The sequence below is a fragment of the Leuciscus leuciscus genome (assembly GCF_965113295.1).
Source record: "Leuciscus leuciscus genome assembly, chromosome: 18".
NCBI classification, from domain to species: domain Eukaryota; kingdom Metazoa; phylum Chordata; class Actinopteri; order Cypriniformes; family Leuciscidae; genus Leuciscus; species Leuciscus leuciscus.
Genome location: NC_138742.1, coordinates 7,942,938 through 7,959,933, shown reverse-complemented (window position 1 = coordinate 7,959,933; position 16,996 = coordinate 7,942,938). Strand labels below are relative to the sequence as shown.

General features: G+C 35.6%; 1 protein-coding gene across 1 annotated transcript in view; it reads left to right on the top strand.

Annotated features, from left to right (window-relative positions):
- atp9a (ATPase phospholipid transporting 9A) overlaps window positions 1–13,540 on the top strand; it is a 57,438-nt gene extending 43,898 nt beyond the window's left edge. The window contains exons 23-28 of the mRNA XM_082145537.1: window positions 678–833; window positions 2,250–2,314; window positions 3,767–3,875; window positions 3,979–4,036; window positions 6,568–6,771; window positions 10,833–13,540. Of these exons, the coding sequence (XP_082001663.1) occupies window positions 678–833; window positions 2,250–2,314; window positions 3,767–3,875; window positions 3,979–4,036; window positions 6,568–6,771; window positions 10,833–10,969 (729 nt within the window). The 3' untranslated portion in view covers window positions 10,970–13,540. The remainder of the gene's footprint in view (window positions 1–677; window positions 834–2,249; window positions 2,315–3,766; window positions 3,876–3,978; window positions 4,037–6,567; window positions 6,772–10,832) is intronic.
- The last annotated feature ends 3,456 nt before the right edge of the window (window positions 13,541–16,996 follow it).

Below are 16,996 nucleotides of genomic sequence, written 5' to 3'. Positions count from 1 at the left end.
TCTTGATCTTTATTATTTTTATTATTATTTATTTTATTTTAATAGTTCGGCTAGGGATATAATGTATATGAAAATCTCTTGCTGTATTGACCAATCAGGACTATCCATATTAATATCAGAAATATGTCACATTACTGATGTCAAATACTTAACAAATGGCGCATCATGTTGTCTTAGGACCACCAAAGATTTCAAAAATAAGTAATGAAAAAAAAAAAAAACTTAAATTGACACCACAGTTTAGTTCAGGAAAGTCTGATTTCAGGAATCCCATCTGGAGGTGGACTGCCAATTTAGAAACACATTTTAGACGTCAGACATTTTATGAGTCTAAATGTACCTAAAATACAAAGTTGACCCACTTGTGATGCGTCAAGCGAGATTTCCTGGTCATCAAAATGAGACGTTATGAGAAGGTTAATTGATATTGAGTCATTCATGACTAACACAGTAAGGCTTGATAGACTTTGACGTGGTTAAATGGGACGTTGTTGTTTTTTGTTTTTTTTTGTGTGTTTTTGTTGCTTTACCCAGTCACTCCTAGACTCCTAGACTCACTCCAGTGATCCGAAGACGCTTAATATAGCCCGGCTTAATCTAGAAAACATTCTTGCTTGTGGTCCAAAAAAGCGTGTGTAAGCGCTCTGACCTGTTTGTTTATTTCTCTGCGTGTGCAGGAAGGGAAGCAGGCGTCTCTGGCTGCAGATTTCTCCATCACTCAGTTTAAGCACTTGGGCAGACTGCTCATGGTCCACGGCAGAAACAGCTACAAACGGTCCGCTGCACTCAGCCAGTTTGTCATCCACCGGAGTCTCTGCATCAGCACCATGCAGGTAGTGTCTGCTCGAGTCATTATCCAGCACTAGCCCATGAATCACAGTAGCTGCAAATAAACAGTGTAGTGTTGAAGGTTTCGGGTCTTAAAAAAAAAGAACATGCATTGGTCTAAACTACACACACACACACACACACACACACACACACACACACACACACACACACACACACACACACACACATATATATGAAGAGTTCAGATGCAAAAGCCTCTAAATGCCATCTGAAATTTTCTTATAGAGTGATCATTTTTATCAACCTTGTATATTTCAGTTTAGTAATTTCACTTAAATGACAATTAATAGGTAATCTTCATTGCCATTGAAGTGAAATTATTGAATTTAAATATACGAGACTGAAAAAAAATTATCATTCTATAAGAAAATTTCAGATGGCATTTAGAGGCTTTTGCATCTGAACTCTTCATATATATATATATATATATGTGTATGTATATATGTGTGTGTGTGTGTGTGTATGTATGTATTATATATTAATTATTAATTTGGTGTCTGTGAATAATTTAAATATTACAGGTTTTATAACACTAACAAAAAAAGAACCCAAAACTACCATGCTTTTCTTTTTTTTTTTTTTTTTTTTTAATACATATACCAATATATTACCATAGTTTTTGGAGATACACCATCATTTCTTTACACGATTTCAATTATTTTGGATGAGCAATCATAGTTATACTGCAATTTTTGGTATGTGTCCCATGGTAATGTTGAGATATTTAATTTTTTGTATTACAAATAATATTTATTTATTTATATTATTATAATTATATTTATTTTTGGACAATATAATACCATGGTAAAACCATCATTTTTGCATGTGTACAATGGTAATTCCATGATACTATGTCTTAAATATAAAAAAATATAAAAGAAAAACAAAACACTAAACTTGTCAGTATTTATCTGACAAAATTATATATATAATATTTTTTACTATGCAAAAAAAAAATGCATACATTGACTACAACATAATCCGTTATTAATATTTTGTTAATATTTTTCTCTTGTTTATGCATGTGTTCATAATTTCTTTGCGTTACAGCCTGGCCAAAAAATGTCCACACAATTTGGCAAGTTTCATAAAACAATTGACTCCAAGCACAACTACGTAATATGCTTACAAAATCTGTAACAAATTTTTAATAAGGGTGAAGATATTGCCAGACATCGCTTTTGGCCACTGCTGTACAATGAAAAAATACCGTTGTATATGAACATGGTAATCATTTAGTACCGTGGTGTATATCAAAGTACGATTGTATTGCCATCTAATGCCATTACTGTACTATTGTACCTCTCCAGCACTTTTCTGACAGGCCCAATGAATATACCATGCCTTTAGTTGCCTTATATTTCTGCTGATGTTTTTCTTCCCATGTGTCCTCACAGGCCGTGTTCTCCTCTGTGTTCTACTTTGCATCTGTTCCACTTTATCAAGGCTTCCTCATTATCGGGTGAGTTGTGCGGGTGATGATGACTCATTTGCACTCGGTGAAATCTCTCTGGCATTTCAGCCATGTGTTTCAGACAGCTCTGACATTAGAGGATCGCTGAGGGATTTGTTCCATCAAGAGTCACGGTCACTGAGCTAGAAGAAGCTCGCCAAAGCTGATGTCCATCAAAAGAGTCTTTGTGAAGCCTGTGATGAACAAGGGGTTAAAGCGGACAGGCTCTTCTAATTCAGCGAAGATGAGTTCAGGACAGGGAGAGAGAATAAAGCTGAAATTTCACCCACACTAGTACAGCGGTGAATCTAGATCTGTCACTTTGAGTTTCTATGCATATGAAATATATGTGGGCGATTCTGTTGTAACGTGTACAAACCAGCAAAACTGTTCTGTGTTGGGTGCATTTTACTTTTATTAACAGATAGATGTCAGAGCTTGATGTTTTCAAATATTGCCTCGAAGAATTTCCCTGGCTTTGAGTAGTTATGAAAAAATAGATGGCACAGAAAATCATGGCAATTTCTATTTTTTTGATTTTCTATTTTTTCTATTTTAGTGCAAACATCATAAAATGATTTTTAAAATCCTTGTCCAGTGATGATGGATAATTGGAAAATCATTGGTCTGATGGTTTGGCAAGCGAAGACATCACACAATTTTAAATAGCATAAAAAATAACATCAAAGTATACTTTAAAAAGTCAAGTATGCATTCTTCATCAAAAATACTAAATGTTAAGCCCTATTTGGATGGGATTAGTTTCCTCGGAGGATGTTAAAAGAAATTGGTGTTTCACAAGCGTACTTTGTGGTTGTAATCCCATCCAGATCTGCCATGTCTGTGTTTTTCTCACACAACCTCTGAAATTCCAGAGCAAAATTACCCACTGTTTTTCAGCAAACTCAACAGTCCTCTGAGAAATCTAATCTATCCGAATGTTAATGTCTGTGATTGCTAATATTGTATTATACTAACGCTTCTCATCGTGTGTTTTTAGACCTACCGTTTGCGCACCAATCTTTAGCATGCTTTTATTTCAATCCAATATGGATGGTATCCGGAGAAAAAATGAAATGATAAACATGAAAACATCCTGACAAACATCTCGGTATCACGGTTTCCACAGAAATATGAAGCAGCACAACTGTTTTCAACATTGATAATAAGAATAAATGTTTCTTGAGCAGCAAATCAGCATATTAGAATGATTTCCGAAGGATCATGTGACACTGAAGACTGGAGTTAAAATTCAGCTTTTCCATCACAGGGATAAAAATAAATTTTAGAAATAGAAAAACTAATTTTAAACTTTGTAAAATAATTTGCAATATTGCAATATTTTAACATTATTTTAAATTGTAATAATATTTTGTTGTTGTTGTTTTCTTGTTGATCAAATAAATGCAACCCTAGCAACTTTATTGTATTAACATTTGTCTGTGCCGATGTGCCTTACAGCTACTCCACTATCTACACAATGTTTCCTGTTTTCTCCCTGGTTTTGGATAAAGATGTCAAGTCTGAGGTTGCCATGTTATATCCTGAACTTTACAAGGATCTTCTAAAGGTATCTTTGACCCTATCATTCTCAAATTAATAACCTGCACTACTATTTAGTTAATGAATCTTTTGTGTTTTTTAAAAATATTAATAACTGTGATTGTTTGCAGGGACGGCCTCTCTCATTCAAAACGTTCTTAATATGGGTCTTGATCAGTATCTACCAAGGTAAGCGAATAATGTGGTGATTGTACCATATGGTGCAATGCATGAACTTTGCAACAACCTTCACTCAACAAAGTAGTTGTGTTGTAAATTGAGTAGACCATTTATGTCTCCCACTGACTGAAGCGTATCTGTGTTTGTAATGTCCGTTCAGAGGCTTGTTAAGAAAGCAGCAGCAGTAGCACAGTGTGGTGAATGTTGTTTCATCCAAAACAAAACCCACACACGTGTTTTTGCTCGCCCGCACTGAATAGTTTATTTGTGTCTGTGGCTACAATAGTCGAATAACACAAGGAGGTTTTCCACGATTGCTTTTTGAGCCGCACTAGCAGCCTCCACCCTGCTGTCTTTGTGTGTAAATCTCTCAGCGTCACACTTTGTCATTCCATTAGTTTAGATGGTGATTCTGTTTGTGTTAGACAGCACTGGGTATTTCCTCAACTTCTTTGAGAGCTTGTTTTCAAAAGGAGAAGTCCTACATCCCTCGTTGTTATTCTCTGTCCATGAAGTGTTTTCACTCAAATTCCCTCATCTATAGCATGTTTACATTTGTGCTTTAAATAGAGCCTTCAAAGTTGAATGGTCTTGAAATTCATGCATGTATTAATCAAGTTTCTCAGTCCCAGAGGTGTTTGAGGTTGAGCTCAAAGTTCACAATAACACTTCAGGACAGGAAGCGCTCAAAAAAAGCTAAATCCATGGAAGTGTTCTTCCTCTTCCTGAGATCGCTGATCGGACAATCTCAGGGATTTGCTATGGTCTCATAAAGTGAATCTGAGACAAACGGTTTCTTTTTTATCATGACCTCTGTCATATACAGTATTTGGAGCTAAAAATGAATACGCAAAAGTTCTTTATTTAACTTGAAAGAATGAACTTTCCAATCCTTTACTCTAATAATAACCTTCACCCATACATAAGAGTATTATAGTAGATAGTATTTCAGAAATTTCATATTTCAATGTACCTGTCAAGTGTGTAGTGTATATTAAAGGAGCTGTATGTACGAAATGTATTTCAATTAATCATAAAATGGCCCTGATATGTCACTAGACATTAAGAAATCATGTTCATTTCAAATACTTATATCACTATCAACAGTAGTCCGGCCAGGATATTGTCATTTAAAAGTGAAGTTGCAGCCCTCAACTGATGTTGATGTTGTCATGTTGTGTTTTGGCCTGAAGCTCCACCCTCCACCTATCTACCAATCACGAAGTCAGTAGTGTTTCGGCATCCGGGTTGCCAGCTCAGCTCCAGTTACCACAGCTGCAGCTACAAACGTTCGTGCTGGATCCTGCAAGCCTATCTGGCAACCTCGAGTCAGGGGGGAGGGGGAGGGGATACACCGCTCTACAGTAAATTGAAAGTGATTGCAGTACCCGTTTTGGCCACAATCTTACATACGGTTCCTTTAATAGCGTTTGGGGGCCTGAAATATTTAATAAAATATTTATTTTTGTAAGTGAATGAAGCACAATCGCGAAGCATAAATTTAAACTTTAAAGGCGATTTTCTCAATGTTTTGATTTTTTTGCACTCTCAGATTCCAGATGTTCAAATAGTTGTATCACGGCCAAATATTGTCATATCCTAAGAAACCATACATCAGTGGAAAGCTTATTTAATCAACTTCCATATGATGTACAAAGCTCAATTGATCAATTGAAAAAAATGTACCCATGTGTCTGGTTTTGTGGTCCAGGGTCATATATATATATATATATATATATATATATATATATATATATATATATATATATATACATACATATACTGTATATATATACATATACATACATGCATACATATATATATATATATATATATATATATATATATATATATATATATATATATATATATATATATACATATACATATACATACACATACATACATATATATATATATATATATATATATATATATATATATATATATATATATATATATATATATACCCACACACTAGGGCTGTCAATTTAACACGTAAATTTAATTAATAAGTAATCTGCCCCAGACCGTCGTTCATCTTACTTTTCATAAAGTTGATTGGTGACGAACATTTTTCGCTGCGTATTGTGCTTAATCAGTCAAATACACCCAAATTAATGTCAAAATGCCGGTCTTGTCTTCATGTAAACGCAGCCAGTTATGTTTTAAGTGAACGTAAACAGTTGAGAAAGAAAAATCATGTGTAACATATAATGGATCCGTGCGTCAGGTCTTAAAGTGACAGCAGCCGAATATACCTGTGGTCAAATTATGAGATGATATTAAAAATATCAATATGGCAGTTTTTCGCCATGGTATCGATGTCAAAATTGAGGCCAGTGAAAATGCTGAGTGGCTAGAAACTTTGGAAAACCACTAGCCACAGTGGCTAGTGACCAAAAATGTAATGTCAAGCCCTGTATACATGTATATAAGCACACTGCTAGAAGCACACTCTTAGTGTGCATATCCAGCACGCTTCTAGAAGTCTCTTGATAGATGCTGGTGGTAATAGAGATGTGCTGTGCTCTCTGCAGGGAGCATCATCATGTACGGGGCTCTTCTGCTGTTCGAGTCTGAGTTTGTGCACATCGTGGCGATCTCGTTCACGTCTCTGATCCTGACGGAGCTGCTGATGGTGGCGCTGACGGTGCAGACATGGCACTGGCTGATGATCGTAGCCGAACTCCTCAGTCTGGCCTGCTACATCGCATCCCTGGTCTTCTTGCACGAGTTTATCGGTGGGTATGCTTTCATAAACACATGGGTCCCAAAAAAACAGATAAAATTTTTTCCGGGCGAGAGCGCGTCTGCTGACAGATTGACGTGAGCGACGAAAGACTGTAAGAAAAGCGTGTGCGGAAAGCCCTTAAATGGAGATGGTTTTGGGCCTGTTTTATGCAAATGAATTACCTCGTGCACGCGGCCGCTCATTTAGAAAACTCCAAATTCACTAACATCAGAACGATGTTAAGAACAAATTCCTGTGTGTACAAACGTGTTGTGAATTAGGCGGAGATTTTTCATGAGAAGTTCTCCTGTGCGTACAAATATGAAATAATCCATGCAATTATTAGTGAATGAGACCCTTTTTTTCATACACACTGGTCAATTTTGAGATTTTGGCCTATTTGTCTTTTCATAATGTGTTTTATGAGTAATGGAAAGAAACATCCAAAATACTCTTTAAAATTTTTATTTTATTACACTTGATCTATTTGCACCTGTTGATTTGAATAACAATACATATCTTTAAAGGGCATTTTCTCAAAATAAGCCAGAAATCTCCACTTCACTTCACTTTTTTTTTACAGAGGGCTTTGTTCCTATATCATTTGCCTGATTCTATACATTTTATTCCTTAAATTCCTAAAATACTTTTCTTTTTCTTCCTGGCTGTTGACAGCTTTTATGATTTATAGTGATAAAAAGAGCTATCCAGAATCCCCTCTATAGCTCTTTTGACTCTAATATGTAAACAAAATTAAACAAATTTTGAACCTGTCTTTATTCAGTGTTTACCCAGTTTTGACCGGGAATGTATGCAAATTAGTGCATATTTCAGTAGATAATGCCTCATTTGCATGTTAAAACGTAACTGCAGAAAACCTTTAGTACAAAAATGTTGTATTCTTAATGTAATCGATCAACTGGGGAAGTATGGCGATATCTATTAGTGATATTTTTTACTCTATTCACCTGGGCTTGTCTTGCCTTTATCACCTTTTGCATTTAACACACATTACTTGGCAAATAGTTTTGCGGTGTGATTAATTGTTCTTGTCATTTTAGTGATTTTATATGTTGCATCTATGTTTTCTGGTCAAGGTTTTGCTACTGCTTTATATCCTATTATCGTCATGAAATCCTGTTGTTATTGAGTGATCTTGACGTCAGAATTTCGGACATATCCAGGTAAAAAATGTGGCCACATTCCACAAAACCAATGCTGTTTTCCCCAGAGAGAGTTAAATCTGATTGTATAAAATGTGGCAATCAGCATTCCAGGTCCACTGTGGCCGGTTTCTCTGGTACGACACCGGGCAGCCCGAGAGCGGCCCACAGCGCTATACAGAGCTCACTGCGGAGGGAAATACCACAAGCCTGCTCTCATTTCCTGATGCTACCCCGGCCAAGGTCTTTGTGTTGATCAGAGTGCTTCTCAATTTGAAGAGTTCTACACTTTCTTACAAAGAAAAGCAATTGAGGATTCACATATTTATGTTATTTTAAATGCACACGTGCCAGTAAGCTCAGCTGTTTTCACAATGCTTATTGCTCGCACTCGTGCACACGTAACCCACGTATGTCAGGGTGACGTTTTGATGAATATGTAAATAAATGCTGTGCGATTTTCATTATCAATAACAAAAGAATCGCACAACAAAGACGACAGTGGTGAGAAAACAGTAGTTAACAAAGCATCTGATCATAGCGATGTGGATATGTTTGCACCAGCACTGCAATTCACCAGCATTACTTGTCAATAAATTATATAATTAAAATTACTCTATTACGATAGTTTGATTATAAAGTATATTTGAGACTATAGACTATATAGACCTGACTATGTGTCCTTTTTTTGCATGACACATTGACATTAAAGTGTAAAATACCTTCTTTGGCATTAAGAAGAAAAAAACTATTTTTTTGTTATGCTAAATAAAACTATTTAGTACCAGAAGTTTATTTTTGTGACGGCACTTTTTATAAAATAATATTTTTAAAAAGTGAAAATTTGTTTAAAAAAAATTAATAAAAAATTATTTAAGTTTAAAAAAAGATATTCATAACATAAGATTCATTAAAAAATGCTCTGTCCCAAAAATAAACAGATTAGTCAAAAAGTTAGCTACTTTTATCAAAAATAACTTTGATCCTGTTGGTAATGCATCCAAGACCTTCAACATAACCATTTTCCTTTTGCCCACCAACGTCACGTTGAGAATTCGTTATTGGATCTCGATGCGGATCCTGGCAGAGAAGATGATGGATCCATGATGGCGGAGATGACTTGTGACCATCTCGGGGCTCACGTTCACAGCGCACGAACAAGTATCTTTTCAGTTGTGTTGATGAGGCATTCGGACACCGCAGCGCTCCGAGTGCAGTCCAACTCCGGTGGTGTGTGGCACCTGACCACATTAAACAAAGACTGGTCATCGACTGCCTCGCGGTGTGACGCTAGTTTCCAGCAATCGCACAAAACATTTTGGCCGACTTACATTTCAGAGTCTCTCCTTCTACTGACCTGACTGTGGTCTGAGAGTATTTCACAAGCTCCGTTTTGATGTCTTTCCCTACAATTCTGGGAATAAAGGTTTAAAAAAAGAGCCAAAGGATTATTCAGCAGGAATTGTAAGTTTTATATACGAGAATAGAACAAAACCGTTGATGGGAAAGACTTTTACGTGAGCGAGTGACAGACAAGACTTTTGGATCTTGAGTGGATTGACAGGGTTATGCACATCTCAAATGTATGTTTTATGTAATATTTAGTCCGCTTACAACCATCTGATACAGATTGAAATGGCATCCATTGGCAAAATGTGTTAGATACAATCTGATTGGTTGGTCCCAATGAAACTTCTGAGGTTTTGTAGGTTCTTAAGGATTAGGAAGTGTTTCAAGGAATGCACCACAATTTTATCCTTTAAAACTCATCTTTGGTGATCAAAATGACAAATTTAAAAGGTTTTTCCTGTGAAAATAATTTCTTCATGCCTTAAAATAGCTTGAATTTAACACCCTTGCTTCATTTAGTGTACGCAGAACCATGAATATGCAAATGAGCCCCGCCTCCACTCACTCACTTCAGCTCAGAATACCTGATCCACTCGCTCGACTGTAGTAAACGCTACACAATGGCAAGTGGAAGTTTAGTTCAGCCATATTCAGTGGCGGTTCAGTGGCTCTTCTAAAAATCAGCATCCTTAGAAACGCTTTGAACATCATAGAAAGTCACTGTGGGAAAGCTCTGCCCGTCATGCCGACGGGACGTTTGTGGCGGTAAGAAACAGGCGGTGAAACATAGCAAAGGCCGCTACTGCTCTTGAGTATCTTTTAAAGTCCCCCTGTGGTGAAAATCAAGCTTTTAATGGTGTTTATATGTCTATGTGGTGTTTTTTTTTATATGCTTTAAGACAAACCATGTGCAAATTCATAAGTCGACACCATTGCTGAGTATTTTCTCCTTAAAACTGCAGTGAACCAAAGACAGCCTCAAAAACGCGGTTTGAAATCGCTGGTGTTTCTGACATCACAAATTACCTTGTAACCAATCAGATCAACGTGTGATCGTCAACGAGTGGATCTCTGAGCCGGCGTGAGTGAGTGGAGGCGGGGCTCATTTGCATATTCATAGAATCGCGTATACTAAATGAGGCAAGGGTGTCGAGTTACATTCAAGCTATTTTCAGGCATATTTATTTTTCAATATATAATTTTGGTGATCGAAGGTGAGTTTTAAGGGATAAAATGATTGACTACAGGGGCACTTGTTTTGATGCCACTAAACCTGGCAAACTTTTCTAGATTCTTTCAAATCTTTTAAACATGACTTTGTTTCCTGTTAGATGGATCAAAACATTCTCACTAACTCCTGGAAATTTCATAAAGTCAGCCAATCAGATTAGACCTTGCCAGATCAAGAAACTCTTTGCCACTTTTGTGCAGTATGACTCAGAGTCTGTGAACAGACTATGGATGTGGCGTCTGAGACTGAGTCCAGCATGAGCAGATGTTTGACAGTATCCAAATGGAGATGGGCACTAACAGTATTTTTCTTTTGTGTCTCTCACAGATGTGTATTTCATCGCCACCTTGTCTTTTGTGTGGAAGGTGACCGCCATCACTTTGGTCAGCTGCCTGCCGCTCTACATCCTCAAATACCTGCGACGACGCTTCTCGCCTCCGAGTTACTCCAAACTGACCTCTTGAACCCTTTACTGCCTCACTCGCCTCAGTCTGGCTTGCTCTCTAACCACTAACTCGGCTCAAACAAACCTAAAACTGCTGGAACGTCAGGTTTGATTCACTCCTTCATTCACCCTGATACTAAAATCACAAGTCTGATTTTTCTATATTTTTGGTCAATGAGCCAGTTAAGTAGTTTAGCAGTCGGGTTAGCCCTGAGCCGTTGCTCATACCGACAAGAATGGACACTTGTTTGACGCAGTCCAGACGCCATTCGCTCTGAATCATGTAATTTCTCTACTGTTTTAAGTTGCAGTGAATCACTCTCCCTGAGGAAGACTAAACACACTGGTTAGCTTTGGGATTCATCCATGAGAGAGACAACAGGGAAGTTTTTCCGAGAGATTTAATAATCTATTGCTATTATGCGTCTCGATTGCATTTGTATTCTCATGTGAAAAGGAATAATTTGCACAAAGAGGAAAAGGGAAATCGGAGTTGACTTGTTTTAGGGTGTTTTTGGTATCTTTTTTTATTTATTTTCCAAAACTACTGAATTTATGTGACTTGAAAGGATGTGATGAGGTTAAAAACAGAAAGTATCTGTTGTACCCCCCCCCCCCCCCTCCCACCTCAAAAAAAAAACACACTAATATTTGTATTTGTAACACTTTACAATAAGGTTCCATTAGTAAAAGTTAATGCATTAATATCTTTGTTTGTTAACATTTGTTGATGTTAGCTCAGGTTCATTAAATAATATTAACAGATACATCTTTTTATTTTAAATAAAATAAATTCTAACTTATCAAAATTCTCAAAATTGTCAGACATAAATTTGCAGTACTTTTTTTTTTTGATTTTTTTTTTTTTGCAATTGCGACTCTCAAAATTGTGAGAGAAATTGCGATTGAGAATTTTTCTCGTTTCCACCAGAAAAAAAGGTAATTCCGAGTTTATCATAATCGTGAGGAAAAAAGTTTAAATTGCAAGATATAAAGTCGCAACTTTGAGAAATCAGAATTGCGAGATATATATATATACCCACTTCTGACATTTTTCCTCGCAATTGCGAGATATAAACTTGCAATACTTTTTTTTGTAATTGGGTCAAAATTGTGCAATCAACTGTGAATATTAAAGTCTTTTTATCTCATAATTTGGACCTTATAACTTGCAATTGCAAGTTTATATCTCACAATTCTGAGAAAAAATGTCAGAATTGCGAGATATAAACTTGCAATCCTTTTTTTTTTTTTTTTGGCTCTCAAAACATAAATTGCGATGGCCAGTTAAGTGTAAAATTTATAGATAAATTGCAATTGTCTTTATCTCGCAATTCGGACTTTATAACTTGCAATTGAGAATTTATATCTCACAATTATATCTCAGATATAGTCACAATTCTGCAAAAAATAAAGTGAATTGTGAGATAAAGTCGGCATTCTTCTGACTTTATTAAATTGCGAGATATAAACTTGCAATTCTTATATTTATTTTTTGCAATTGCGACTTTCTCAACTTTTTATCGTGCGATTCAGACTATAACTCGCAATTGCGAGTTTATATCTCAGTTCTGAGAAAAATAAATAAAGTCACAATTCTGAATAGTCGCAATTGCAATTATGAGAAATAAAATCAGAATTGAGGGGTATAAACTCGCAATTGCAATGTGTAGGATAGAAACTCTCAAACGTAACTGATGTTAACAAATGAAGCCTTATTGTGAAGCGTTACCATATCCAGTAGATGTGTGATTGTTGGACAGGATGTTCAGATCAGATCATTCTTGTGCTTGTTTGAGTGCTTTTTTTTTTAATGGACACTGAATTTATTAACTAGGTTAACTGGAAATGTTTTATTAGCATACTAACCAAACCCTGCTAGTCACTGCAGGGTTGATACAGTGCCATAAAAAACAATGCTATTTTAGCATCCTCCTGTCCACAGCAGTGTTTGTCCACTCTTGTGGTGATGACCTCTGACGCTAGACACGCTCACTTTGTACCCCAACCTCCCCCGACTGACCATTATGACCCGGAGAGTCTTTTTAAGACTACTCTCAATCACTGGTTTACAGAGCCAAATCCCATGATGCATCAGTCAGCACTAAACGCTGTAATCTTCTCCTCGAGGTGTCCTTAAACCCAATGTTTGTCTGTGTTAATGATCCCGAATGCGATGTGCACTTAGCATTGATCACTATGTTGGTGTCTGTGTTTTTAGTGCCATATCATCTTTCACCTTCAGACACTTTATTGTGTTGAACTGACAGACTCTCGTCATATTCGACGTCTCTTGCATGGATCAGAGTTTGTACAGATTGTGATGTGGACCTAGACTTAGACCGAATGCCATGATCTTCTCCTGACTACTTTTTGTGCTGACTGGTTTTTATGTTTATATGAAAATAGTTTTTTTTTTTTTTTGGTAATGTAATCTGCTGAATTGTAAATAACTAAAAAAAATTGCTTTTATTTATTATAATTTTTTCTTATTTGTGTTGGAATTTGCACTCTAATACTTGCAGAACAAAAAAGGGACAAGTGTGTCTCAGGATAAGAGGTGTTTAAAATAAAAAAGATCTTTTCTTAACTAATTCTCTGCTTGTTTCTTACAGTATAATTTCTACATATATTTCATGTAATCTCATATCTACAATAATGCTTATATATATATATATATATATATATATATATATTAGGGCTGGGCAAAAAAATCGATTTTTCGATTAATCGTTTTTTTAAATGTGGTCGATTCAAAATCGATTCTCAAACGCCAAGAATCGATTTTTTTCCATCTTTATGTATTCGTTTTCCTCCACTGTTCATAGGCTTGCAAACTCAATTTTATAGCTAATGCTGTGAGATTTTATGGTAGTTTTATCTAAATCATAAAATAACCTCAATTAGTGCTGCACGTTTAATCATATCGCAATCGCTATGACAAGCCTATACGCAATTAGGCTATATGACCAAAATGCTGCCAAAATGCTGTCGTGACTGTGACAGAAAAACTTGCGATGATATCGTGCGTGCGCACAAGACAGCACAGAATAGAATTATCTTTCGCGCTTGAACGAAGAACACACACAATTATGCCAAAACGTATTTTTGTCGAGTATCTTTATAACATAAGAGCAGTCTTATGACGAACGTGAAGAGTTGTGCCTCGTGAGAGAATGAGTCCGCGTGTGAGTTCCGCGTCTCTGTCAACAGCGGCTGGTCTTAAAGGGACAGTACACTGTAGCCACTAATTATCTCTGTCATTAAAGTTAATCAAAGAACAAAGAGAACAGAGAAAAACACTCACTGCTCTTGAATAAAGAACTTTTGTAACTTTGATTAGTCAATATATAATTTATAATTAATGCAACACAGACTGTTTGATAATTTTATTCAATTTCTGTATGGCCTAGCTGTTAGACAGGAAGGGCACATATTATATTATATGCAACGTTTTTATATGTGGGTTTATGTGAGGATTGTTAACCTGTTTGATCAAGACATGCGACTGTTCTGACTTGTCCAATTTTCAGCATCAATTTTTCATCTTGCATCAAAATCCTGTCTATTCATTGTATGCATTTGAAAAATAGAGTTGGGTTCTGTTTTAATGTACCCAAGTGTACCTAAAATAAAAAGAGTTTAATATACAGGTTTGTAGCTCTTAATTTCTTTTTATTAATTAAACACTTGAAAACTTGTTCACTTTTTTTTCTTTTCTTTTTCTTTTTTTAATAAATATAGGATTTGTATTTAATATTCATTGAGTGAGTCGAATCGAAATTAATTTAGAATCAAAATTGGAAAAATTGAATCGAGAATCGAAATCGAAAATCGAATCGAAATCGAATCGAATTAGAGCTTGCGAATCGAAATCGAATCGAATTGTAACATCTGAATCGATACCCAGCCCTAATATATATATATATATATATATATATATATATATATATATATATATATATATATATATATATACACTACCATTCAAAAGTTTGGGGTTGGTAATAGTTTGTGTTTTTGAAAGAAGTCTCTTCTGTTCACCAAGCCTGCATGTATTTGATCAAATCAGTAAAATTGTGAAATATTATTACAATTTAAAAGAACTATTTTCTATTGTAATATATGTTAAAATGTAATTAATTCCTGTGATCAAAGCTGGATTTTCAGCATCATTCCTCCAGTCTTCAGTGTCACATGATCCTTCAGAAATCATTCTTATATGATGATTTGATGCTCAAGAAACATTTCTGATTATTATCAATGTTGAAAACAGTTGTTCTGATTAATATTTATGTGGAAACAGAATTCTTTCATGAACAAAGGTCAAAAGAACAACATTTATTTGACAGATTTTTTGGGGGTAAAATTATAAATGTATTTTCTTTTGATCAATTTATTGCATCCTTGCTTAATTGTATTAATTTCTCACTGACCCCAGTGTTTGAACGGTAGTGTTTATTTTCATTATTTTATGGATATCTGGATTGTAATGCTTGCTTTCTGCATTTTGCACAGTCTCTTTTTAATAAAAGTATATGAAACAGAACTACATTATACAACACTTAATGTTTCAAACATTATTTATACACAATATAATTGTACATACAACATATATACTGAAATGGTAAGTATGCCTTTCTGAACACAGCCATTGTGTGTTATAAAAATGTCATGTTTCACCAGAAGGGGGAGTCTCAAAAGTGAATGCAGACTAGATTAACAGCATGCAGGCCTGAGAGTGAGGCTTCAAAACATAAGTTCATGATAACATTAATAAATCAAACAGATATTGACAATAATAATGCTACAGATTTTTACAAAGTTGAAACTTTCTTTGTGCTTCTGGCTTTTTCGTGTGCCTCCTTGATTCTGCATCATAATGTGTTGCTGATGAAATGAGCTCTTTGGGTAAAGCCCATGTAAAGCGTATCATTACTGCTCTCTCATGTGGTGCGTACCGCGGTGTGCCAGACGCTGCCGAGCACGTGATGTCGAGCTTTATTATTAGACAGCACACAGCAGTGATCGTCGCCTGTGTGTCCATGCCACATCAGTCCCGGAGGAAGAGCCGCCGTGAGACCGAGGGAGAGGACGAGCATGTAAGAATGGGACCATGTACTATATATGTGAGAGTGAAATTATGATGGAGGGATTTGTTCCTGTTGCATCTGCAGCCAATGAGCTTTGTGCTCAACATTTAAACAGTTGTAGCATTTTGCAGTGCGCTTTCAAAGTTCCTCTGAAACCCTCCACCTTCCCCAGCTCCACCTGTATTTAAATGTACATAAACATACAGATTAAGTAGTCAACATTTGAAGTGGATCAAAACCTTTCATCAAAGTTATACATGAATTTTGAACAATACCTTGTGTGTGTGTCTATATATGTGTGTATATATATATATATATATATACACACACACATATATACATATACATGCATGCATACATACACATACACACACACACACGCATGCATAATGTTGTGCTGATGAAACACCCCTGGATACACACAGATCCTGACTTGCCCTGTTATATTCCGTTGTGTACCACAACAGAGGATTTGGACGATGATAAATCACTTAAAGAGGAGTGTGTTTAGGCGTCTCTCTCACCCCAGCAGAGCTATTTATACACACACAACAGCCTGGAATGTTTGATTTGCTTTTAAAAGCTTCACCTCTGCTGACAGAGATTTTCTTAAGAGTTTTCAGTAGTGCTTGTGATCATAACCACACCTCGAGGTACAATAATAATAAACACACTCATTGTGCTCAATACACTTATATATACTTAACTTTTATGTTAGATCCGATTAAGCTCAATTTTGAATATATATAAATAAATAAATAATATATATATATATACACACACACACATACAGTATGTAAAATATATAGGCCTATATACATAGTTCCAATCATTATTTTAAAAAAAAAAATTCTATTTATCAAACAATCACCATTAAAAATAATAATAAATGTTTCTTGAGCATCAAATCAGAATATTAGAATGATTTCTGAAGGATCATGTGACACTGAAGA